Source organism: Ailuropoda melanoleuca, chromosome 14, assembly GCF_002007445.2.
Source record: "Ailuropoda melanoleuca isolate Jingjing chromosome 14, ASM200744v2, whole genome shotgun sequence".
NCBI classification, from domain to species: domain Eukaryota; kingdom Metazoa; phylum Chordata; class Mammalia; order Carnivora; family Ursidae; genus Ailuropoda; species Ailuropoda melanoleuca.
In genome coordinates this window covers 36,845,064-36,871,227 of record NC_048231.1, presented here as the reverse complement: position 1 = coordinate 36,871,227, position 26,164 = coordinate 36,845,064, and the positions used below count along the sequence as shown (strand labels likewise).

At 44.9% G+C, this 26,164-nt stretch overlaps 1 protein-coding gene across 1 annotated transcript in view; it reads left to right on the top strand.

Moving 5' to 3' along the window:
• The first annotated feature begins 12,558 nt into the window (after positions 1 to 12,558).
• SETD3 (SET domain containing 3, actin histidine methyltransferase) overlaps positions 12,559 to 26,164 on the top strand; it is a 64,107-nt gene continuing 50,501 nt past the window's right edge. Inside the window, exons 1-6 of the mRNA XM_002917459.4 lie at positions 12,559 to 12,578; positions 13,935 to 14,044; positions 15,849 to 15,941; positions 19,009 to 19,157; positions 21,215 to 21,287; positions 21,588 to 21,844. Coding sequence (XP_002917505.1) covers positions 13,942 to 14,044; positions 15,849 to 15,941; positions 19,009 to 19,157; positions 21,215 to 21,287; positions 21,588 to 21,844 — 675 coding nt within the window. The 5' untranslated portion in view covers positions 12,559 to 12,578; positions 13,935 to 13,941. The remainder of the gene's footprint in view (positions 12,579 to 13,934; positions 14,045 to 15,848; positions 15,942 to 19,008; positions 19,158 to 21,214; positions 21,288 to 21,587; positions 21,845 to 26,164) is intronic.

The window sequence follows — 26,164 nt, the reverse complement described above, 5'->3', positions numbered from 1 at the left end:
TGGGGCGCCACTCGGCCTCTGGCCCCGGCTCTGCCGGCGCGGGGGGGCGCGCTGGCCCCGGCCTCGCGGCGTCTCAGGGCACCCGGCCGGGAGGCGGCGGCAGGTGCAGGGAGCTCCGAATGCTGGGTGCCGGGCGGGTGGGGCCCGGGCCGCTCTGGCTTGCGCTGGGCGTCTGGGCGGCTGGGCTGTGCGTGCGGCCGGCCCGCGCTCGTGCTCCCTCCCTCCCTTCCTTCCTTCCTTCCTTGCTTGTCCGCCGTCGCCCGGGTGAAGGCTGTGTGGCTTCTGTGTTCAGCTCCCCAAACCTCAGGTGCGCTCCAGGGCGCCCGGGGACCAGTCCCTGCTGCTCTCCCTCACTTTCCAGTTATAAAAACAGGCGTTGAAAATAGGTCATCTTTCTTCCCACGCGCCCTGGCCGTGGTCCACACGCTCGGCGCCCTACTAGGGAGAAGAATTCGGTGCTTTGGAGTTTGTCATTCTGGCCTTAAACTCTTCCTTCTCGCGGCTCCAGCCGGGCGCTGCAACTCTGCCTTTGCCCCGCTTGTCCTCGGGGAACGGGAGCTGCTAGGTAGCGGGCGCCACTCGCTGCGCGGTCTCGCCCCCGCCGCGTGTGGACACGTGTAGGATCACTTGCAGGATATTGCTTTGCTCTTCCAAATGAAGGAGGTGGTGTTTCAAAAGCAAACATACTTTGTGTGTTGACAGGTTACTTTTGCTTTTAAACCCTCCGTAGTGTTAACGGTTTAGCGATGAACCTGCTCATAGCTTGATTGTGGTGATTACACAGTTGCATGCGTTTAGAAGTGGACACCGAAAAGTGAATTTTATCGTGCATAAATGGCACCTCTCCTCTATTTTTCTTCTCGATGGCCCCACTAGTATTTCAAAATTAAAATAATCAGTAATAATCTTGGAGAGGTTTTTCTTACTATTTTAGGTGAATGCATTTAACTCAAGAATATAGCAGAATAAAAGCAGCTTTCCACTGTTAAAGTTTGGCAAGAGTTTTGCTTGATCCATGATATATTATGTCTATACAGGCTACCGTGCACGCAGTCCCGCTTTACCAAATTAGTCCCAGGGACTGCTGTGATTGATATTCTGGTCAAGTTCCAACAATTTAAGGAGGAGTTTTTCTCTGGCCGGAGAAAGTAGTTTGCAAAGCCAAGTTCTCAAACAGCTACAGAACAACCTCTTTATTGGAATTCCAAACAATCTCAGTTTTTAGCCTTCTGCTACCCCTTCCTGTCTGCCCTTCTTTCTCTCAGCTTATTTCAAATTGTAAGTTAATGTCTGAAATGTAACTCTAGTCTGAGAGGGTAAAATGGTTGTTGCTTCTCATCCCTTCAGTTTGCTGATCTCTCTTGGTGCTTTTGTTCCTGGTATGGGAATGATGTTGGACTTGAAGATTGAAACATTTATGCTATGGAAATGAAAATTTCTGTTCAGTTCTGTCACAGAGTGCAATAAGATTGTCAATAAGAAAGTAAACACTTACTCAACTTCTCTTCCATGCGGTGAACATTAGGCCACAGCAATTAAATCTTTGCTTTAGAAGCCCCTGGAAAATGAGGAATATGTAGGGGTTGTACTCAAACATCTTCCCATTCTAAAGTTCAACTGCTGGAAAACTGTTTTTGTTATGAGCACTCACAATAGCCTCCTTAAAGCTTGATGCTTCCGTATCTAGAAGAGCATGACAGATGACAGCTAGAGGAAAGTGTCAACAGTAGCACAACAGAGGCCTGCTGATACGGGAAATATTTAGTAGACAATTACTGAATTCAGTAAAACCAGGTACACAGTTTGTACTATGTGGAATTTCAGCAGAAATAGGAGTAAAAATCTTACTAGCGGAGTGTTACTCTGGATTCTTTTTTTTACTAGATGTCCGTTTACTTTGAGGCTTTCCAGTTTCTTAAAATGCTTTAATTACATGGTGGTCTTTTTTTCTTTAATCTGAAGTAGCTTTTAGAAATGTAACTAATCATAGCGTATCTTTTTGTGTGTGCCTAGTTTGATGACTATCTTCCACTGGGAGGTTTTTTCTTTAGAAACTGGTTTGCTTGTCCCTGGCCGCTATGCCTGGTGCTTCTGTTGGGGGTGGGGATGAAGAGTTTCGAGCGTGTCTCCTCTCCTTGTACCTAAGTCCTGGGAATGGAGCCATGATTTTGTTCCTGTATTAGAGGAGCAGAAGTCATTTAGTACTATGGCATTAAAGATTTTTAACAAGACAGTGAATATATTTTTATCCTTATGTCACTCTGGAAGTTGCTTGTGGCCAGTTGTTTTCTTCATTAGCTAACACTGTATTTGGGCCCATTGTTTTACCATTGAGGAATAATTTTGATTTGCTATGCATCCTTTTTCTCTTGCTACAGTCATAGATGTGTTTATCTTGGACATCAGTTCATTCCGAGTTCTGTTTAACCAGTGAAGAGTAATAAACTAAGGGTTCCTTGCTTATACATTTTTCTAAGTTTCATTTTTGTTACAGTCACAGGTGTACCTTACTTGGCAAAATTGACTTCTGTACTTTGGAGCTCCTGACTCATCTTGTTTTCCTATTCCTAAAATTGGAGATGTTAAATATTTTCATCTGGAAATAGAATTAATTTGCATAATGTTTATTAAAGCAAAATGAATTTTTCACAAAATATTAATATATACAATCTATTACAAAGGAGTTGAACTTTTTTTTTTAAGTCATTTAATAGTGTTATGTAAAGAAAGCTTAGTTAGCAGAATTGGCAAGATTAGAAGTCCTACTTTTGTTGTTAAATTTATCCAGTAACTCAAGCCAGAGATTAGCTGTGTCGACTCTATTTCCATTTGGGGGTTTCCTCTAGGTTTTAGAACTAAACAGCTCTAAAACGAGAGGTATAAACAAAAGTATTGACAATTTGCAACTGAAATAAACTTGAATGAAGAAAAATGATTCCAAATGATTATAAAATTCAAATACCAAAGTTAAGACTTTGAAATTATTTCTTATTCTAGTACTTTCTAAGTAGAAGTTAATTAATAACCAGGATAAGCCCAAGTGGAAGACAAGTCCAACCCTGAAGTTAAGATTTTGAAGGGGATCTGAGTGATAACTGGTTACCAAGCCAGGTAGGATCCTAAGCTGTTACTTGTCTAGCTTCAGTGACGGGGATGTGGAGGGTGGGCAGGGAAAGGGACAAAGGAAGAAGAGATGTTTTCACTCTTTTTCAGAAGGACTAGAGAATTGTCCAGAGAATGTAGATCATGAGGTGTCTACATAGAACTCTCATAAATATGCAGTGTTTTAGGTTTATTACCTATCTACGATCCTGAATTTCACTTTTCACTTTTTTTTAGGATATAATTCATTAGAACGTAGCAAGGTCTAGAAAATCATATGACTAAGTAATTTAAAGGTTTCAGTCTCAGGAAATAGGCATGACTCTTCAATATCAATACTTTTCCAGTGAGTACAGTTAAAAGAAAGTAAGGATTAGTGTTGAAAAAAAATCATTAAAGTTGCTTCTGCCATATTTACTAATGATTAACAAATTTTTCCATTTGTTGGTTGTAATGACTTAGCATTGCTACATGTCATAGTCACCCAAGTGGTTACTGCAGTTTCTTGATCCACGACAAGAGTGTAGCATTGCAAATCTCAGTGTGGACTATGTGGGATTGGGCAGAAGTTTATTTGGAAGTTTTGCTCATGTTTCACATTTCAGCTGAGGCCGCTCCTGTTTATTTGGACAAGGCCAGCAAGATGGCTCTATACTTTTAAAAGGCCAAAGAGATAAAACCTTTACATAGTGTGTTTTACTACTATAAGGGAATACTGTTATTTTGAACTTCAGAGGTGATAACCAACCTTCCAGACCTTCACAAGTGGTTTGGTTTTGAGCTGAATCCATGAAACACTCTTGAGTATTAATACAGTTTGCCATCGAGGTGTGTTGGTGAGGCTCTGCCACCAACCGAGTCTGCATCTTGCATAGAATTTATTAACCTTCCTAAATGTCACCTTTCTCATCTGCAGAGTGGGTATAATATCTGTCTCCATCTATTGTGTAGAATGCTTACCTCCGTTCCTGATACAGTGAATGCCCGATTGATGCAGTTATGATGAAGATGATCAAGTTGGGGACCTGCTGTGGGACACTGTGTGGCAGGGATGATGGTTTCAGTAGCCTGGAAACAACGTGACGGCATGAGAAATTGCATTCAGGGTCAGACACTTGTTTGATATAGTGTGTCTGTCTTGCTGAAGATCAGTTTATGTAACAAAGGTTTTAGTTGATTACCATCTTACCCTAAAGGCTATGGGCCTATGCATGTGTCACTCATCTGTGCATTTCAGATCAGATACTTAAGAAATATGCACTGAATGAATGAATGCACTCCTTTGTTTACCTGACTCGTAGGAAAGCTAGGGCAGTCTCCAGCATATTAGTAAGATTCCCTTGATTTGAGCTCCAGAGAGGTGATTCCCACAGAGCTGTGTCCCTCTCAGAGCTCATCTGAAGGGTTTTGTTGCCTTGGGGAAAAATGTTCACCAAAGTGGTTTTGTCTACTTTTTTTTTTTTAAGATTTTTAAATTTATTTATTCGACAGAGATAGAGACAGCCAGCGAGAGAGGGAACACAAGCAGGGGAATGGGAGAGGAAGAAGCAGGCTCATAGCGGAAGAGCCTGATGTGGGGCTCGATCCCAGAACGCTGGGATCACGCCCTGAGCCGAAGGCAGATGCTTAACCGCTGTGCCACCCAGGCGCCCGGGTTTTGTCCACTTTTGAGAAGGGATATGCTAAGCCTGGAGAAGAGAAGACTTTGTTGGGGGGACAGAAAATTGTCTTCAGAAATTTGAAGGAGTTGTTTCTTTTGAAAGGTGGAATTAGGAAGTGTCAGGGAGGGTGATGAACTTTCAAACTGTGTGCCGGAGCGGCTCATGGCATGGAGGTGGGCAAGCGGCAGCTGGCAGTTAGCACGCTGTGTGGGGAGGCAGAGGAGCACCTCCTGAACCATTCAGCACAGCAAGCCTCAGGGGGTGCGTTTCTTCCTGGCCATGACACGCTCCACCCTGCCTCTTCCAGGGGTTTCCAGACCTGAGTTTACCAGTGGAGAGCAAGGCACTCTGACACCTGTCATTGCTTCAGGACCTTAGGTGTCGTTCTTTTAAACATGTGCGAGGTGGAGGGTTAACACAGATAACCTCAAAAGTCTCTTCCAAACCTGGTATTGCACAGTCTAGAATCTTGAATCCTTATGGGAGGAATGTGGGTGGTTTGAAGGTAATTTCTTGACAGATTACAGCTGTTTCTTCACTTAACATTTTTCTTTTTTCTTTTAGAAAGAGATAATAGGAAATGATTATTCATGATACCAAATGATTCTTTACTTTATGAGAGGTTTTTTTTCCCAACTTCCTTTAAATAGGAGCCTCATTTTAAGTGTATTTACAATTTAATTGAACAGCAGTTTAAAACTGAAACTATTGTGTATTGAAAAGTCAATCAGAAATGGCTTAAGCGCTTCTAAAATTACCATGTAAATTAGTGGAAAATTAGCAAAAAACGCTATAGAAAGCAAGAAACATCTGTATTTTTTTAATCCCAAATTTGTGTAGATCTTTCTACCCCTATCTGTCTATCCATCTATTTATATGACAGCGCAAATTGTTTTGTATAGAGATTGAAATTTTACCTACATGCAACTTACAGGCTTTCATTCATCCCCTTACTTAAGTAGCTACTGACTTGAAATTAATTCTACCTTCTTGCCGGCCTGCTTGCCCTGACATCTTGGTACTTTTGAGTTGCGGCACATCAGCACCTCCTTTGATAGGGATTGGAATGATGGATGCTCGTTACCTACTTACACTGGTAAAGCTAGTATGGCTTGAACCCACTGAGCCCTGCTACTGTGCAGAGAGAGCACGTGTCTCCCCTACATGCTAGATCCAGGTAACGTGGTCGCGTGCAGTCCAGGATGCCTCATCAGTTTCTGTAGGACACAGAACACTGCACAAACATGTTTCAGTTTGAGAGGGCTTTTGTTTTCCTAAGCCACCATCCTATAGTCGGTCTATTTAATTCAGAGTGTAGCGATCTGATCCTAATGGCCTGCCAGATATTTTAGTGAGAGTCTTTTCTTCCTGCACAAAGATTAGGCAGGCTCTCATACTCCTTCAAGTACATTTACAGCTGGTGCCTGAGGTAGGAGGACGCAACCATAGGACAATTCTCTGGCTTAGTCAATCCAGCTGTAAAGTTGGGTAGATTTCAGGATACATTGAAAAACAGATGCTGGGTTAGAGCTACAATTTTCTGGTTAAATTGCCAAATAAGTGTAATCAAAAATGTTTATTTGTATTTAGTTGAAAGCAACTCAAGAAAAATACAAATTTATGTACTTTTCATTTAGAATTTAAAAAAAAACAACCCACCCAGCTGAATCCTTTCTCAGTGTGTCAGTGTATGTGAGCTAGACTTTGTAATAGCGGATAAAGTAGCTCCCTCCCTCACTGCCCCCGCCCCCCATTAGCCAAGTTGTCTAAACGTGCTTTATCTTATTTCTCCTGACTTTGTATTCCACCATACAGATTATATGTAAAAGAATCACTTGCTTGGTCGGAAGTGGCTGTTGATTACAGATGCCAGTTTGTATTAGTCAGCAATTTAAATAATTGAATATTTTACAGTTTTATTTATTTTATGGTTTTTGAAAGTATTTTATCTACTAAGGGGAGAGATTGTTGGTAGGCTTGCTAAATAGTTTATAGTGTCTTCAAGAGCCACATTTTGAGGATTCTACGGATTTTTAAAATATCTTGATGGTGAAGAAACGTAGATATCTGTGAAACTACTGGCTTCCTGTTTCTTTTCATAGAGGGCCTTCTTTTGAACTATAACTGTTTGTAGAGTCCATTTGTCTGTCAGTCCTGTGTTGCTTTTCTGCTTAGTTTCTTTTGTCTTAAGTATTGTTTAAGTTCTTTTTTTTACTGTGTACTTTGGTTTGTCTCCAGGTAATGCCGTAAGGATTGTAAATGATACCTGATTTCAGTCTAAACTTTGGGAAAAAAACCTTTCAATTAGCATTGTAGCTTCTGGGTTATATTTGGAATTTAACTTCAGTGTGTCTGTGTGTGTTTATGTGTATGTACACATATTTAATTTAGACATCTTTATACTTTTCTTATATACATATTTGAAATAAATATTGAAAATAAATATTTGGTCTCTGTAGGAACTTGATGAATTTATGATAGGTAGTTTTTTTCCAGTGGGGGCATAAAGGATGCTTAGACCACCGGTTTGTTCATTTGTTGAAACTTGGAATCTAGCCCCAGATCAGCTGAAATCACAATGAAAATTATTCATTGTGTGTAACACATTCTTGAATCGTAAACGAAAAGGGTAGGTAGTTATTTCTAATCCATAATGTGAAGGAAATCTTCATTAGCTAAAAAAGGCAGAAGGGGGTTGAATTTGGGAAACCACTCAAACTGGATTCTAACACCTTCTCAAACTGCATCTTAAAGTTTACTCATCCTTCTTTAATTGTACTTTTTCCCTTGCCCCTCTCTTCAGCTACTTTTTGTAGGTCTTTGAGGAATTACCCGTGCTGTAGTCTTGGTTCCCCACCTCACCTGATCCTTGATGCCTGCAGTCCTGGCCTGCCTTCATTTTGTGTTCTCCGGCGACTGGCATAATCTAGGCACACAGACGCGAGAGCTTGTGTAACGGAGTACATGCGTCTATATTTAGAGCCTGCCTGCGTGCTGGGAATGATACAGGATTTCGGGGTTGAAGCTGTGGGTCCATGGTTTGGTGGCTGTGGGCTCTTGGCCGAGTCATAGCCATGTTTAAGCCCCCCAACATGGCTGTCATCTGTGCTGGCCTCTGCCGGCTGTGCTGGGGGATGTATCTGGCCAGTGTGGAGCACCGCGCAGATGATCGTGTCCCTGGTCATGATGGCCCACAGAGCTTCAAGCTGTGTTTGGGCCACAACTCCTTTTTTTCTTTTGGAAGTGGACTGGTTCCTGCTTTGTTGCTTTCTAAGAGACTAAAGACGCTTAAAAATTTTGGATTTGTGTGTATCAGAGATTTTCTGTTATGAAAATATCCAAAAGCTTTTCTAATGATAAACTATGGACTCTCAAAAGAAACTATCTTTTAATTTTAAGGGTAAATTCTGTATATTTCGTGTACACATAAAAATTTACATTATTATTTTTAAGAGTCATCTTAATTCTTTAGCAGAAGTAGATAAATATTTAGTAAATGTTGTGTTTTGACTACTGTTCGATTCGTTGGTGGGAGAAAGTACGGAAGTGGTTCTTTGACACAAAATCGTACTACTGTGATGGGAGATAAACCTTACCCACGAGTAACACTGATGTATCCAAATACGATATGCAGAGATTTTCTTTCATTCAACAAGTGTCTGACCTTCATCTGTGTCCATGGCTACACCTGTGGGTAATTTAGAAATGGAAGCTTTGGTTATTTTCTGCCATGAGACAGTGGGCAAAATAGGCCCATCAGTAACGAGGATGGCGGTGGGCGGGCCGCTGCAGGCCGTGGAGCTGGGCTTCCGCAGTGAAGGGAGGGCGACCATAGGCGAGGTGGGGTCACGGCCAAAACAAAAACACATGTGTTCACTCTGGGGTAAGGCATGCAGGCCTCAGTGATGGAGGAAAGAGTGAGGGTCAGGGAATGACGGCCAGGCCAGGGGCTGAGGGAGGGCAGTGTGTGGGGAGCTGGTGAACCATGACAGAGCCTGATAATCTGTGGGGTAAAAAGAAGTAAATATGCATACTTCCAGGTATCCTTTAGTTAGGGTGTCCTACAGAAACTGGAAGAATTGGTGCCAAACCATATCTAATCTAGAGGTAAATGTATGTTACAGCCTTCGAAGTGCAAGTTCAGAAGATTGGCTACTGGTCTGTAGAACTGGGTACAGAGAGCCCTACCCTTTGGAATCCTGAGTTCATTCAAACTGAAGGCTGGGTGGCGAGCCCGTGGCTACCTCTGATTCAGTGCACAGGGGCCCGAGCGTGGTGGGGACTCCTGGGCAGAGCAATTCCAGGGCAGCTGGGGAGCTTTCCAGGAAGGGGTCAGTGCAAACCCATTTCTGGGAGGACAGATTAAGACCTGGCCTGGACCTATGATCCTGTACCCGAGGGAGGTACATTCACTGGGGACAAGGACAGACAACCCCCTCATTTAATTAAGATGAAGTGAATTAACATCTGTATGTAAGATTCTTACTGCCTCCCCCAAGCAAGCTGCTTTCTCTCCAGTAGGGTCTATATCCCTGTGGGAGGGAAACAGTCCAAAGAGAGTTGCAAAAGACTGAATCTCAAGGTAAGCCAAGACTTTAGCGTCTACTAATCACCTTGAACTTGGCTTGTTCTTACTGACTTTCACAGGAGCCTAGAAATTCCTCAAGGACATTGGGGATGTTTTGGCTGAGTCTTTAAGTTTGTGAAACATTTTGTCAGGAGAAGACAAAGTGGGTGGTAAGGATAGCTTCTTTCCAGAAAATGGGGGAGAATGAGCAGATCCCTGCAGTGTGTGGTATAAAGGGGTAATGGGTAGAGTGAAGGCAGGTGGGTAAAGTGGGGTGGGGCATGAAGGACCTCAAGGGCTGTGCTGGGGAGGTGGGACCACCCTGTGAGCTGTGCAGAGACCTTGTGTTGAGCAAAAGAAGCCTACATGTTCATGACGTGAAGCTCAGGAACAGACCAAACTAAGCAATGGTACTGGAGTCAACACGACTGTCCCTTGCTGGGGATGGCTGTGACTGGGAAGGCACCCAGGAGGCTCTGTGAGTACTGGTACCTTACTGGGAGTGATGTCTGAGCACTTTATACCTCCATTTATAAAGGCTAACTGTCCACTTGTGGTGGGGAAGGAGATTGGAGGGGGGGAAATGAAGCCAGAAGGATGGAAGGAGCTGGAGGGGAGGGTCTTAACTGGCTGTGGTCTAAGTGACCGGTTCTATAAACATAGGCAACCCCCCCCCCCCCGCCCCCGGCTTTGAAGGTTATGCTTCATGTACCTGCTCTCCAAGGTGCTAGTTGACAGAGACGTTTGGAAATTAGGCCTGGGTTGTATTTCTATGGCTATTACTCATTTCTAAAAGCCAGCGGTTTTCTGACTTAAGGGAAAGAAATCCTGAGTTTTTAGTTTTCAACGGTAGAGTATTACTGCCAAAGGAATCTGTTGTGTTTTCAAATCATTGTGACCAAATCTTTAATGGCCTCTCACTTGTGACAGGAATTAGACATTTCCTTAATGTTCTAAGGAGGTAGAAACTTGGGTAGGATCTTCAGCAATGCAGATTTTGACCGAAGAGCTGCCCAAAGGAGGGAATGCTTTTCCCTGGGAGCTCATGAGCACCCTATGCAGGGAGCCTGCTGTGTGCTGGGTTCTGGGCTGGAAGTTGGGGCACAAATAGAAATAGGACAGGGTGCCTCAAGGAGCCTGTTATCCAGGAGGAAAGCCAGTGTGTGAGTAAGTCTTGCAGTGCGGTGAGATCCAGTGGTACAAGAAGTGGCACAGAGGAGGGCATCTTACAGCTAGGAGGATCAGGAAGACGTGATACCCGGGCAGGGCTTTTAGAGAAAGTAGGCTACTGAACAAGTGACTCAAGTAGTGCAGGTAAGGGGTGGGGTGGGGGAGATAGAGGGACAGGGCACAGAGGCACGAGACGGCACCTGTATGAGGGACTGGGCGCCGTTGTTGGTGGTGGAGCCCCAAGGGCTGGGCCAGGGATGGCGGCGTGCAGCAGGTTTAAGTGGTAGCGATGGGCTTGGCCGCAGAGACCTGCAAGGGACTAGTGTTTACGGTGTAAGCGCGAGATGAATTCAAGAGGCAGGCAGGAGCAGGTGGCGGGCAGTTGGCCACATCCAGGGGTGTGGGCACTTGGCAGGGTGTTGTTGGGTGTCACGTTTGGAAGACCTTTTAGCCCTCCTGTCCCCTGCAGTGCCGTGCTTTTGGTCTGCATTTAAACAGAGGAAATGGGGCAGTGGCCAAACTTTAGAGTCACGCAGAGCTGAGTTCCAATTCTAGCTTCATTTGTTACCTGATGTATGACCTTGGACAAAGCTGAAGGACTTTGCCTTTCTGAGAATGCCATCTGAAAGATGAAGATATGATTGGGGGCGCCTGGGTGGTTCAGTCGGTTCCGCATCTGACTCTTGATTTGACTCAGATCATGATCTCAGGGTCATGGGACCAAACCGCACATCAGGCTGTGCACTCAGGGCAGAGTCTGCTTGGGGAGTCTCTCCCTCTGCCCCTCCCCCAACACATTCTTGCATGCCACTCTCTCTCTCTCTCTCTATCTCCAATAAATAAATCTTAAAAAAAAAAAGATGAGGCTATGATTTACTGATAGAGGGTCTAGGAAGATCAAATGAGGAGATGTATCTTAGCCCAGCACCTGGCAGAGTGTAAGTACCCATGTGCATACAGGCTCACTGTTGCTGTTTTAATTAATGATCATTATCTCAAGACAGGTATCTACATGCTGGGAGTGATGGCAGTCCGGGAATCCCTGCAGGAAGACCTGGGGGAGGTAGGGGACTGCGGACAGAGTGAAGAAGCCTGTTTGGTAGTGGGTCCCCACACTGTGGGGCCCGGTGCTGGAGAGCATGGTTGTCTCGGGCTCACTTGCCCCAGGCCTGCTAGGAGAAGGGAAGAGTCCTGGAGCGCCTCATCAAAGTGATGTTTTCAAGTTGTTTGGAGCCTGATACACAAAAGGCTTGCAGGCAGGGCTGAAGGGAGAGGCCAAGCAAGCCCATCGCTGACAGTGGCCGGTTTCTGTGGTTCTTCCTGCAGAGCTGTATTTGGAAGTGTGATTAAAGTCCTTTCCAAGGGGGGGATCTGGGGATGAATAAAATAGAGGAAGGGGATTAAAAGATACAAACTTCCAGTTATAAAATAAGTGACAGAGATGTAACGTACAGCATAGGGAATATAGTTAATAATACTGTAACAACTTGGCGAGGTGACAGATGGCAGGTAGATTTGTAGTGAACACTGCAGTGTATACAAATGTTGAATCACTATGTTGCACACCTGAAACTAATACAATATTGTATGTCAACTACTCTTCCAGAGAAAGAAAGAAAGAATACAAAAAAATCACCACCCCCAAAAAAGTCTTTCTTTCTAGACTTATGGGTAGTTTTTGTTATTTTGGGGTCAGGGTCAGCGGTTCTCTGCAGAGAGCCTGAGATGCAGAGAAGAGCAGCCGGTGCTCCCGTGAGGCTCTGCCTTCACTCTTGGCCATGAGCCTGTGGGGAGCGTTAGTCTCCTTTAAGAGGCTAGTCCTTCAGTTCAGGAAAAGCTGCTTAAGCTCTTCATCCTTCTGCCCCCACCCCCGTTTATTTATTTATTTTTTCTGCTTTTAATCCTCAGAGCAACTAATTCCTTGCTGCAAACGTTGTAGATGTTCTTACCTGTTCCCTTTGATTCCAGGATGACATACACTGTGTATCGCTCACTGTTTTAGAAGGCTTATTAGATATGAAGTTCCATGTTCTGTTCCACACCTTAGAGACAGAAGAACCCTACCCTGGCCCTTCGAGGTAGGCGGCTTTCTGTTCTGTTAGCACAAGGGCAGTATTCGCTTGCCTTCCGCTCCGATGCAGTCAGGGATCAGCGATACAGTGGGAGAGTAGGGCTTTCAAAGCTTTTATCCCATCCCTCATCTCCACCCAACAAGAGTCATTTCCTTTTGCAGAAATAAATGGGTCAGAGTACGCTTTCTGGTTCCCCTTTGAGGTTACGTTTAGCTTGTCAGGGCTCCATGGAGAGGCATTGCAGTGTGGTTATTCATCAGCGTGTGGACTGCTGCCGTCACTTCTTGGCCGAGTGCTGTCCATCTTGCTGGGCTGTCGTCCTCAGGCGCTTCTCTCTGGAGGAGGAACGCTCGGGCCAGACTCCTCGGGCAGCGCGTGTAGCCCTCCTTCAGGGGGCAGACTCGCCGGGGGACGCCTCGACCTCTCCAGCCAGGCACGTTTCCTCCTGGGGCTCCCCCTGGGGCTCCCTCGTGCCTCCCCCATTCCTGTCCTTGCCTGGGACTCGCCCTCCCCTTTCTTCACACATCCCGACCCCTTACTTTCCTCAAGGCGCGTCTTGAAACTCACTGTGCTGAAGCGTGTTCAGATGAGTGTCGTCTCGCAGAGCCTGGGGCTGGCATGCTGTTGGTGTATTTATGTCCCGCTGCCTCACCTCCTTGTGGAATGTTGTGGTCACTTCTCCCATGGGAGAGGGTCCAAGGCTCCTGGGAGGTCCAGGTGCCACTGTGGGAGGTGCTGGGAGACTTTGTTCCGGTGTAGGATCTGCCATCACCTTCCCGTGAGACCCCGGGCAAGGCACCTTGCGTTCTCCAGTGAAACAGCCCTGCGGGGTGCGAGTAGCACTCCGAAGCGTCTTTGAGCTCCCACATTCTTCAGCATTTGTCCTGAGAGCCTGGTGTGCTGCTTGTTGCACAGTTGCTTTTAATGGGAAATGATTCTTCCAAAGCAAAGTGGGGAGAGAAGATTGAGTTTTTTGCACCCATATGGCAGTTTGTGATACACGTGTGTATATGCAATCTTTATCTGCGTAGTGTCATGGAATAAACATTGTAGTATACACAGTAGAGTCTGTGTAACTTGACGAAATTCCAGAGTAAAATTTGCCTCTACTGTAGTTTTTGTAGGTGAAAAGGAAGGAACTTTTCTTCCAAAGACTACAAAGCGATTTTTTTTTTCATTTGAGAGCCTCCGAATATTAATATTTGGTAAACATTTCTTTTTCTGGAAGGAAACTTCAGAATATGGCACACATGAGGTAAGATGTTGGTATCTCGAGGCTAAGCCACTGCTGTGCCACGTTTTATTATTTGACTTGATTCTTTGGAAATGTAATGCTTTTTGTCTTCTCTCTCTTCTCTATAGTCAGAAAATGGGTAAGAAGAGTCGAGTGAAAACGCAAAAATCAGGCACTGGTGCTACAGCAAGCGTGTCGCCGAAGGAGACCTTGAACCTGACTAGTGAGCTGTTGCAGAGTAAGTTCAGCCCTGGGCTTCCCGCCCTCCCTCCGGGCAGTGCGGCTTCACTCCTTCACATCCTTGGGCTGCGCAGTACGGTGTCTGGCATGATGAGGCAGGAAGTGAAACAGGCTTGAGTTCAAATCCCAGCTTGCTAGCCATGTGACCTGGGCAAGTGTCAGAACTTTCCTGACCCGCTGTCTCCCCCTTCTCTAAAGCTGGGGATATTGGTACCGAATAGCGATTCACGAGGGCCGGATGAAACAGTGAATCCCCCAGAACATGGGCTTCCCTGGGCTCCAGTGGGCAGGGATCTACTCGACTACCTTGGACAAATCGTGCAACCGCTCTGAGTCTTGGTGTTTACAGCAGTGTGCACAGACCGTCTCGGGAGAGTAAGGGCCGTGTGAGCTGTGGCGCGTAAAGGTGCGCCGTGGCTGTCAGGCCCCAGGTGAGCACAGCAGGCCTCTCAGAAGCAGACCTTTGGAACTCTGCCCCCTTGTTAGAACGGCTCCCCTTTAGTTTTAGTGTTTCAGTAAGAGTTTTCCAATTTCTTGGTTCAAGGAAATTAAATATCTATGAAGTGCCTGTACTTGCTTTAATAAGTTAGTATAAATTGGTAACTTCTTCTCTTAATTGTGAATTTAAATTGGTGCTGGGTAGTTTTCAAACTTAGCTGTGGTCACTCTACTAACTACGACATTGTCTTGTTTTCTTTGCCCGTTATGTTCAGATTATGTGACAGGCTAAACTTGAAATAAAAATTTAGCTTTCTCGCCCTGCCAGGTGCAGGCAGCAACCGAGTCAGGGTCGCGTCCCTCCCCGAGGGCTCCTGTGGACCCCTTATTGGCCCTCAGAGCGGTGTGGGCCCCCCATAGAGCACTGAGGTACTGACCACTTACCACCTCTCTCCCCGACAATACTGTGGGCAGCTTGAGGACAGGCTCTGTCTTCTTGTCTTGCAGGGCCTCAGTCAGTATTTGTTGGTGGAAGAATGACTGGTTAGCCTTAATAGTTATGAGTCAGCCCATGCGTTATGACTTGTTGGTGTTAATTATTTACCACATGCACTCTTTCCCTCCAAGAACAAAGGTGGCCGTGGGAAGAATGCTCTCTTTAAACTCATACAGTTGTTTAAAAAGGAAAGAGCTTGCTGATAGGCCAGGTGCCCAGGGCGCAGCCTTCCAGAACCTCGGGCGCCAGTCTCGAGTGCTGGTCTTTTGCTTCTGGCCTACAGCAGGGCTTCAGCTTCCTTTTAAACAGTGACTGTGCCATCTCTTTTTTGTGACTCCCCCAGAGTGCTTAATATAGAGCCTTACACATGGATGTGAAATGTTTGTTGAGTAATTGTCCTTATGTCCAATTTAACTGGTTCCTTTAGAGAGCCATTGTTCTAGGATTTAACTAGAAAGAAACGTTGACTTTTAAGATTACCTTTTTTTTTTTTAATCCATCTAGAAGAGTTTTCAGGGAAATGTTTTGCATTTTTAGCCTAGCTTTTTAAATTTTCCCGTGTTCAAGTATATTTTGAGGAAAATTTTTCTGAGCTGCAAGAGTAAGGTAGTTGCAAATTCAGTGCTCACACTTAGGTATGGGGGAGGGGGTCCCAGTTTAATAAGTAGCATGTGGATGGATTTGGAGGGTTTATATTCTTTGAAAAGTATACCTGGTTTATACTTCCCACATTTATCGTCATGGCTGTGGTATCTTTGTCCTTTGAAAGTAAACCAGCATCCACAAAACCCCAGTCCTCTTTGCGCTGAAGACTAGCTGGTTAAGTTGAAAGCAAGCGTGTTTGAGTGCCGTGGCTTTTGTGTTACAGAATGCAGTAGTCCTGCACCTGGCCCAGGAAAGGAATGGGAAGAGTATGTGCAGATCCGGTCTCTAGTCGAGAAAATACGAAAAAAACAAAAAGGTACGTTTTCTAGAACAATAATCTTATTTTAATTAAGTCCTTTAAAGACTTGGCACAAGTCAGAAATGTTTTGAGGTTGGGAAGGTCTCGGTGTCATTCCTGCCTGTGGAAGGTCACAGTGGAAGGGGCTCGGAGTTTGGGAGAGATGTACTGGGAAGCTATCCCAGGATCTCTCCCATTTCTGAGGTGCTGCTACCTGCTTTGGAAGGGGTAAGAACGTTGAGCCGTAGGGGAAAAGTGTTTGTATCTAGTGGCTAAAATGAGACAACTTTTGGGGTGCCTGGGTGGCTCAGTGAGTGAAGCATCTGCCTTCATGGGTTTATATGAGATCAGGTCATGATCTCGGGGTCCTGGGATCGAGCCCCACATTGGGCTCCCTGCTCAGCAGGGAGTCTGCTTCTCTCTCTCCCTCTCTCCTCCCCCACCACTCGTTCTCTCTTTCAAATAAATAAAATCTTTAAAAATAAATAAACAAAATAAAATTACACAACTTTTATTTATTTGTTTTTGACAAAATATATATTAGATCTGTTTTTCCACATTGTGTTTCCTTGAGGGTTTGAGGTCAGTACATAATGTCATGAGTGGTCAACACACAAACATACATTAATAGATTAAAGCCTTCACAAGATTTACGATGAACTCAAACCTGTCTTGGTTAAATAAGAGATGTAGTTCTATTTCCGAAGCTGTGTTTTTACAGGGTGTATTCAGTAGGCGTCTTAATGATTCTCAGCCAGGCTGGTGACGGGGCCAAGTGTCAGCTTGGAAAAGCCTATTCAGTAAACCTATTGTTTTTGTTCTGTAAAGCACAAAAAATAAAGATTGGTATGCAGGGCCACATGGAAGGTGGAAGGAGAAAACATAATAAGGAGCCTGCGTTTAAAAGGGTGAGAAGAACCTTCCTAGACTCCATTTTTATGTACTCTGTGAAAGCGAGTCAGAAGAGGGTTTGTTTTTTTATTTGCTCTCTGAGGTTTCACTGCTGTCCGTGTACTGCTACAAACACGCAGTCTTTAGCTTAGATGGTCTCGACCCCCAAATGGCGACAGGTTCCTTTATAATGTGTTTCTTTGCTCTGAATGGTAGACTGTGCTAATGGCTCACCAGATGTATAGCGAATAGTTCATACGTGCTGAGTGTCTGTTGTTAGCAGAGACCGCTAACTACAACTCACACTAAGGTTAGAACATTCCTGAGTTTTCAGCAAAGAGTGACTTCTGTCTCAGAATGTCCCTACCGAAATCAGCTTTCTGCATAGGCAGTGTGGCCCAGCCCTATGCCCAGCCGTCCTGCTGCACAGATCCTGGTGACCCCTGCTGGTGTCCTGTTGGCGTGGCCACAGGCACCTGGGCTGGGCTCCATACCCTGCTGCTCACGTTCGTGAAGTTCCTGTTCCTCTCCTTTTATTCGTCAAATAAATCTTGGTTTTTCTTCTGCATGGCTTTTCATCTCCTTGAATATTGCAGACATGCTGAAAAGTCCAAAAAATAACACAATGCCTAAGAATCTCCTACCCAGACTGAGTCAGTTCCACCGGTCAAGTTCTCCCGCCTTCCCACCTGCTGGTCTGTTCCCCATCCCACCCTCCATCCTTTATTTGTTTTTAAGAAATAAATATTGCAGTTGTAGCTGAAGCATCCCGCTTCTCTCCCAGTCCCTTTTCCCCGCTTGGGAGTTTGTCTTGACTGAGAATGGTTTTCTACTTCATGTATAACCCTATAAAAATATATTGGAGCCAGTGGTATTTTTTTTTTTTAAAGGTTTATTTATTTATTAGACAGAGAGAGACAGCAGGGGGAGTGGGAGAGGAAGAAGCAGGCTCCCAGTGGAGAAGCCTGACATGGGGCTCGATCCCGGAACGCCGAGATCACGCCCTGAGCCGAAGGCAGACGCTTAACGACTGCGCCACCCAGGCGCCCCTGGAGCCAGTGGTATTTTAAAAATCTGCATGAATGGTATCAGAGCACTTGAATTTTTGAAGATTTATGTATTATTTGAGAGGGAGAGCATGCGCGCATGAGGGGAGGAGGGGCCAAGGGAGAGGGAGAGAGAATCTCCAGCAGACTCCCTGCTGAACTCGGCGCCCAAAATGAGGTTCCATCTCAGGACCCCGAGATCATGACCTGAGCCAGAACCAAGAGTCAGATGCTTAACTGGCTGAGCCACCCAGGCGCCCCAGATCACCTGAATTTTTAAAAATATGGTGTTGTATTTTGTTTTATTTGTAGGTACATATGATCCAACTCATTCAAATTGTCCAACAGAATTCGGTTGCAGAGCTGTCCAGTTTTGTGCTCTTAGAATCAGGCCTGTGGTGCCCATCCTTACACATGCCCCCTGTGCATGTGCCAGCTGATTGCTGTTTTCCTGGGAATTTTGTTAAGCAAAGCTGCCTGTGAGACACGGCACGCTGAATTAATGGGGGAGCTGCTGTTAAGCGTGAGGTGGTGGAGCCCTCCCCTTTCTACCGCATCCCTTCACAGAGCCCAGCAGTCAGTAGTCCTACCTCCTGGGCTCAGCAAACACTTCTCCGCAACCCCCGGGGGTTTAGGATTGTAATTCGCCTTTCTGTCACTAGTTAGATACGTGCTGTGACTGGTGATTCGTTTTGTTGTTGTTGTTTCTGTTCTTCTTTCCTTGTGTTTTCGCCTTTTGCCTGTGGGTTACATAGAACTGTTCTGTCTAATTTCAGAATATTTGGGAATTTTCAAGATTTTTTCTTTGTTGATTTCTAATTTGATTATGTTGTAATGAGAGAAAATTGTATGATTTCAGCCCATTCCAATTTATTTAAACAATTTTTAAACCAATTTATTTTTTAAGCTTTTCTTTTTAAGATTTTTTTAAAAATTAAAGCTTAACTGCCACACAATGTATTAGTTTCAGGTGTACAATTTGTACATTGCAAAATGGTCAGCCCCGTAAGTCTCGTTACTTGGTGATGAGTTTTGATTTCAAGATTGGAGTGTTACCACTATTTCCAGTGTATGTTTTTCAGTTTCTAATAGCAGAAAGAATGATACGGGTCCTAAATGTAGCTCTTGTTTTCTGACACATGAAACAGGTCTGTCCGTTACTTTTGATGGAAAAAGAGAAGATTACTTCCCTGACCTAATGAAGTGGGCCTCTGAAAATGGAGCCTCTGTTGAGGGTTTTGAAATGGTCAACTTCAAAGAAGAGGGCTTTGGTTTGAGAGCGACGAGAGACATCAAGGTGAGTTTTGATCGTTTGGTCCGGGGGTCCTCAGCGTGCTTGGATTGTGCTGCGGAGCGGGCATGGGACTTGGAGACAGGTGTCTGGGCTGATTCTGACCTCGTAGGCAAATAGGCAGTGTGCTGTCAGCGCTCCGCTTCCTGCTGCGGGGTCCCCAGGCTGACCAGGGGCCTGGAAGAGCCTTGCCCGCGTTCTAGGCAGCCCTTTCTGGTCTGTCCTCCCTGGGAGCCGTGCTGCTAACCAGTGACCTGGGGCAAGTTGGTTCATGTTTCAGAGCCTCTGTTAACGAGACCACAGAACATGCCTCAAAGGATTCTGAGACTTCAAGAGAACGATGTGGGCTCAGGAGGTTAGGAGGGGGAGCACACAGGCCCTGTGACAGTGTATGTGGAGGTGGGTGGCTTGGGGAGGAGGATGGGCCGTGTCCAGGGTGTTTACTGGTTTTCTGGGGGGGGGGGGGTGCGGTACCTGAGTGGTTGGCAGTGCCACCTACTGACACTGTGCCCCCAGAGCTGAAAGAGAAAGAAGAGCAGTATCTGTCTGCTAAGGGACAAATGCGTTTCCTCTGCTCTGGGTCTTTCCTTCCAGATGAGGGGAGCAGCAGCACCCTGACATTCCCAGCCTCTCTCTGCCCCTCACTCGTGCCTCTCTTAGAGAGGAGGCATAACTTAATTTGTTCAATGATTTGGGGAGAAGGAGCTGATCTTGGCCCGTGTCTTGGTGGGAGCCAGTTGCCAATATGCATCCCTTGTGCTCACTCCGCTGCGTATGCTTTACAGGGCAGGCCACACGTGGGGAGGCCCGTGGGGCTCCGGTTCTGCCTGTAACTAGGTGGGGGAGTCTGTCTAATTCTGGGATTCAGTAGGTGATATTTTGGGTGACCATCTGTTGTAGTCTTGTGTCTCTCTCAGTGGGTTCAGAACTTGGATGGAGGAAATGAGTGTTATTTATTCGGGCCCCCTCAAACCTCAGGCAAGGTTTTTGGTCAAGTTGTAGTTAACTTTTCATTGATATGTTGATAAACCATATACCAGTGTATTAGATACCTGTTAAATGTCTAGTATGTGAATAGTACCTTGGTCATTATTATGCCAGCCTTCCAAAAACACCGAGGCCTCTTCCTTCATGGCGTTAAAATCTATAGTAGGGGAAGAGACTCACATAAACAGAATCCAAATGGTAGACATCAGCAGAAGGCAAGAGTAACCGGGATGTCACATGTTCTTCTCGTGTTATCAGAGAAGCATCATTCGTGTGGATGCTGCCCCAAATATCTTAGTTGTGGTCTGTCTTCACCGTGTGCATTTCGTAAGCTTTATTGAGGTATAATTGATAAACAAAAACTGCATATTCAGTGTTGGCATTGTGATGCGTTGGACGTACGCCCACACCCATGATACCGTCACCACAATCAGGGCACTGCTCTGTGCATGTTTTAAGCAGTATAGGTACATGTATAGCACATACCAGAAAGAAACCTTGCATACTGGCAAAGAAGGAGACAATATTTTGGGGGGAAAAACTCAGTAAACCAAAACATGTCCTAGGGACTTGTGCTTTTGCTGGTAACCATTGTGCCTTAAAGACAAACATGTCGAGGAAGGAATGTCCCTTGGCTTCAGAAATACAACAGCAAGAGCAGTCCACATCGACACGTTCAAGTTTTTGTTGGAGATGGAAATTTTGTTTTGTTTTGCTTTTTGAACTTAAAAACATAAGTGCAGCAAAGAGTTAACAGTTTTGTGCTCCACTCCAAATGGCTATGTTTGCGTCAGATTAAAATTGAAAGTCCCATTTTTAAAATCTGTTTTCCCAATGTATATGGTTAGTTTTTGTATTAGAAGTAGGATTTTAAACCCTGCTTCTACTCATCTAAGTATACCACAAATATTTACATTTAAAAATACATTTGTTAGTTAGAAATGAAGTGCTAACATACAACCTTAAACAGTATTTCATGTGTGATTGCATGATTGGCTTTCTGACCACAGATGAAGGGGTTAAGACTGTGACATGTTTTGATGATTATATGATTTTCTTATTTTTTTTCCTCCTAGGCAGAAGAATTATTTTTATGGGTTCCACGAAAATTACTAATGACTGTCGAATCTGCTAAAAATTCAGTGTTGGGTGAGAATAATTTCTGACTGTTAAAGGCAAAGTGCAAATGATAAAAATAAGGAATTTTATTTTGTGGCACTAAGGACCATATCTGGATGTTTTCTCAAACTAGTGAGATGTTCCCCCAAAGTCACATTGTTTTGTATGCTTGTAATCTGACATAGTGGAACAGTGTCAGGAGAAAGGTGCATGTTACTTTGAGTATTACAAAACTTTCCAGTTATTTCTGTAACTTTAATATATATTTTGAATGAATGCTTTTTAAGGCGCTTTTTGGAACTTACGCTGTTAACTTCTGGGTTAATTCAGGACCTTTATATTCTCAAGACCGGATTCTTCAAGCTATGGGAAATATCACACTGGCCTTTCACCTGCTGTGTGAGCGAGCCGACCCTAACTCTTTCTGGCAGCCCTACATTCAGACCCTCCCCAGCGAATATGACACCCCTCTCTACTTTGAGGAGGAGGAAGTTCGGGACCTTCAGTGCACACAAGCTATCCACGACGTCTTCAGCCAGTACAAGAACACAGCTCGGCAGTACGCCTACTTCTATAAAGTCATCCAGGTGAGTGGCTGGGTGCCGTTCAGATGTGCGCTTACAGAGCGTGGAGGAAAGGGAAATCGATGGCATAAATGTTCCACTTCACATTTTACTACACATACTTAACCACTGTGCTGAACCATTCTAGTTCACTGTCTGTTTTTGTACAGAAATATCCCTGAAGTATGGTTTGAATGTATCTGACTTCATCAGCGGCCCGTGTTAATATAAGCAGCCCTTGTTCCTAAGTTAGGAAAGTCTGAGCTTTTCTGAGAAGGAAAGATTACAAGAGAACTTCAGAAGCTACAAAATGTTTCTAATGCAAAAAGGTGCTCTGTGTATAAATTTTCCGAGAAAGTGAAAGGCCCTTTCTGGGTTCTTCATCTGTATATTGACATGTACTCTACTAAATCATAGTGACAGTTAATTTACTAACACAGAGTGCTGAGTTCTTTGTGTCTTTCAGAACGTGCTGTGTATTATATTAATTCTAACTAGTTTCAAGTGAAAGTGTCCTATAAAAACTTCGTCAGGTTGTGAATGTTTGAATCACTTCTGGTTACTCCTTTCTGTGTTTTGGCAGTTCAGCCGGCATTATCTTCCTTTCCGGTCGAACCACAGTGAGATGAGTCAGAGTCAGGGTCATGGTTCCCTCCAGAGCTGAGACTGGGGAGTGTCTGTGCCCTCGACTCTCCCCTTTCTCAGGTGTTCAAGAATTAGCTCCAGGGCTGCTGTCCCCGATACGTGGCAGTGGGGATGCCGCTAAACTTCCTGCGATGTGCAGGACAGCCCCCAAATGGAATTTTCTAACCCAAAATGTCAGTAGTGCTAAGGTTGAGAACTCTTGCTTTGTGGTTATATATAGAACAAAGGGTCTCAGGTACTGACATGATGTCAGAGATCACCATCATTCCTGACTGGTTGGATGCCTAGGGCCTGACTGAGCAGCAAGAACTCAGGCTTCGTAGTGAGATGAACCCGAGTTGAAACCCAGGTTCCATATCTCACTTGCTACTTAAATATAATTTGGAATTACAGTTGACCCTTGAACAACACGGTTTAAGTGGTATGGGTCCATTCATACACAGTCATTTTCAGTAAGTATAGTGCAATGTTGTAAATGTATTTACTCTTATGATTCCCTTGATAACATTTTCTTTTCTCTCTCTTTATTGTGAGAATACAGAATATAATGTGTGTAATACCCATAAATTGTTTACACTATCAGTAGGACTTCTGGTCAACAGTAGGCTATTGGTAGTTCAGTTTTTGGGGAGTCAAAAGTTTTATGTAGATTTTTGAGTGGGTGGGGTCAGCACCGCATCCCCTGCATTATTTGGGGGTTAGCTGTAGGTGCTTTACCCCTCTGATTGGTTTCCTCACCTATAGGATAAAAACATGCCCCATATTTCAGTGTAGCTGTTGTCAGCCCAACTTGGGCTGTTCATCAGAGCACCTAGTGCGGTACTGGGCCTCTGTGTCTCTGGCTGTTAGGTGTGCAGTTTCCTCTGGGAAACACGAGGGACATCTCTATTGAAGCCACTTCAGCGGGGGTGATGTGGTCATTGAGGCGGTGGGCTCCAGAGCTGGCCTGCCAGGGTCCGAATCCTCGTAGCACCCTGAGAGCTATGCCGTTTGGGGCGTGTCTCTGTGCCTTCTATTTCCTTATCTGTAAAATGGGATCATACAGCGCCCGACTCCGGGGTTGCGGAGTGGACCAAATGAGTTGACATAGGTGTGACCCTTGATGACAGCAGTGTTGGCCGTAGGAGCTCTTGATTCGGGTTACTGCTCTGTGTCTTGTTCCTTCAGGCCGTGTCACTCAGTTGTTTTAGTTTTTTATTGTTTTACGTGGCTTCTCCCCCCTGTGCCTACAGGGACTTATATTAGTGTGTCTTAACCTTCCCTATTTGAACACCCTCGCCGCCGAGGATAATGAAGCATATTCCTGCAACACAAGGGTCTCCACCCAGAGTGGCCCAGTGCAGGCTCAGAATTGCTTCAGAATCTTGTGCTTTTGTCATTATTGTTCTTGGCTTCAGTTTAATGTTTTAAATTATTAACAGTTCGTGCAAATGTTTATGTTTGCTCTAGTTTTAAAAACCATGTTCAGTGACATACTGTCAAGTCAGGTTGGCATTGTAGGAAAACAGCCCGGTTTCTTCTGGGACCATACCTGCCCCTGTGTGTGCCAGAGGGGGCCCCGTTCCAGCTTTGCCTGTAGTAAACACTGTTACCCCGACATCGTGGTCTGTCCAGGTGTGGTCCCTTTTCAGAAGAGAATGGGGCACTCACTTCCCATTAGTAGAAGGGAATTGTTACAAACTGAAAATACATCCTAACAAGATTTTGTAGGAAATTTCCTAGTCAGCGGTTTAACTGAAGTGCCGGTCGGAGTGGGAGCACAGGCAGCCTGACAGGGCGATCCAGGCTGGGGAGGGGAAGGGCTTTGCACAGGCGTTCCTGACCAAGAAAAATGGACTCAAGCAAAAGTTATCTTTTTCAAAATTAGAGTTTAAGACCAACTGCTTTTCTGGCTGTAGAATGTTTCTCATTGCTTGTGGAATCTTTGGTAACAATCTAGTGTAAGCACAAAAGTTAGCGTTGGACTGCTGTTATTTTGTAGGTCAGGTTTCCTCAGCTCGGCACCAAACCCTACATCTGTCTCATGCTGTTCCAGGATCAGCTGTCAGGCTTTTGCTCCGTTTCAGTTGATCACTCCGTCCGTGCGCCGCCGCTCAGGAAGAGAGAGTGAGCAGTGTTGCATCATTCGTATTTAATGTCTTCATTGCAGTGACCTGCCCTCAGTTTTGTTTTGTGGGGCATTGTGGCTCTTAACCTTTTCGGGTCATGGGGCCCCTCTTCCCGGAGAAATGTATGCATGTCCTCTATCACAGATGCTTACGAACCATTTGAGGGGGTCCCAATTCCAGAACATGATTTGCAGTTTTTAGTTATGACTTCCGATTTAAAGTCATTTTCCTGGGGCTGGGCATTGGTACTGAACCCATTATTTTTCTTCTGAGCTGACTGCTGGCTTGAAGGTCACAGCTCTTAGCCACTATCTACGGGCACACCAGCAGTGTGAGTGCAAGCACGACTTGGTTCCGTGTGTCTACACTGGTGATCCCCAGTCCCTGGGAGAAGGGCGTGGAAAAGGGTTATAGTCACTTCAACCTTATGTCTTGCTTCAGGTGCTAGAATGTTTATTCTGGAAGAAGAGTAGCATTAGTACTAACTTCTAGTCATTATGAATTCCTTTAGGTAGATTTCTCTGCATTGCATTTTGTTTTTTCATGTTTGTCTTTCTCTCTCTTTGGTTGTTGCTGACTAAAAACTAGAAAAATAATTTCCCATGCTCTTTTCTCCTAGAGTATTTTCATAGTCAAGGGTTTTTTAGAGCGGCCAGGTGTTAGTTCAGATGACTCTGTCTTTCACTTGCTTTACAGAGTGTGTTCGGGAAATCTTTCTGAGCCTCTGCAGGTTCTCATGTATAGAGAAGGGGCTTGGACTTTAGGAACGTTTCCATTTTTTTATGTTATATTTACGTTGTGTTCTTGAGATGCTCAGTATACAGGGTTTTCTTTAGTTGTGCCGCGGACCATAGTGTGTAACCAGGAGCCTCAGGCTCAGGGAATTTGTAGAGCACGCCTTGTATGAAGATAGAGCACCTGCTGGTGAAATCTTATACTGTAGCTTAACAGTTGAGAAATGTTAACACCCAGACTCTAGGAGCTAAATTAGGAACCGTGGCTCAGCCAGATCCTGGAAAAGACTTGTGTGGATTGAGAACCCTAAGTGGTGGTAAAATTTCTGTCAATTTGTGAAGCCGGGACCAGCACAGAAGAGAGGATTAATGGTGGAAGGCAGAACTTGGCATTTAAAACCGCTGCAGAGTTTTGAACTTGTAAGAGTGCACTTAGCAGACCAGGACATTCCAAAGTTCAGCGCCAAGTTGAGACTTCTGCCTGGAAATATGGGACCAATTTTGTGGTAGAAATCAGTGGGCAAGTAAGATTTGGCTTACATCCAACTCGGAAGCATTGTAATTGTGTGAAGGTGAAGAAATACTATCAGATTTGACCTGACTTAACACAGATGAACCATAGTCCACATATCGTTCACCCGTGCCAGTGAAAAACAAAAGAGCAGATCCTGTGAATGAACAGTCTGTTTAATTTGTAGTCCCATCTCGCGGCCAGGCCCTGCCACGTGGGATGCTACCTTATCCTGAGGTCAAGAGCTGTCCGCGGACATGCACGTTTTCCTATGTTGCTGAGCTTGAACATGACGCTCGTGTAAGGAAATGCCACTGTGTAAGGTTTAATAGAACAGAGACATATC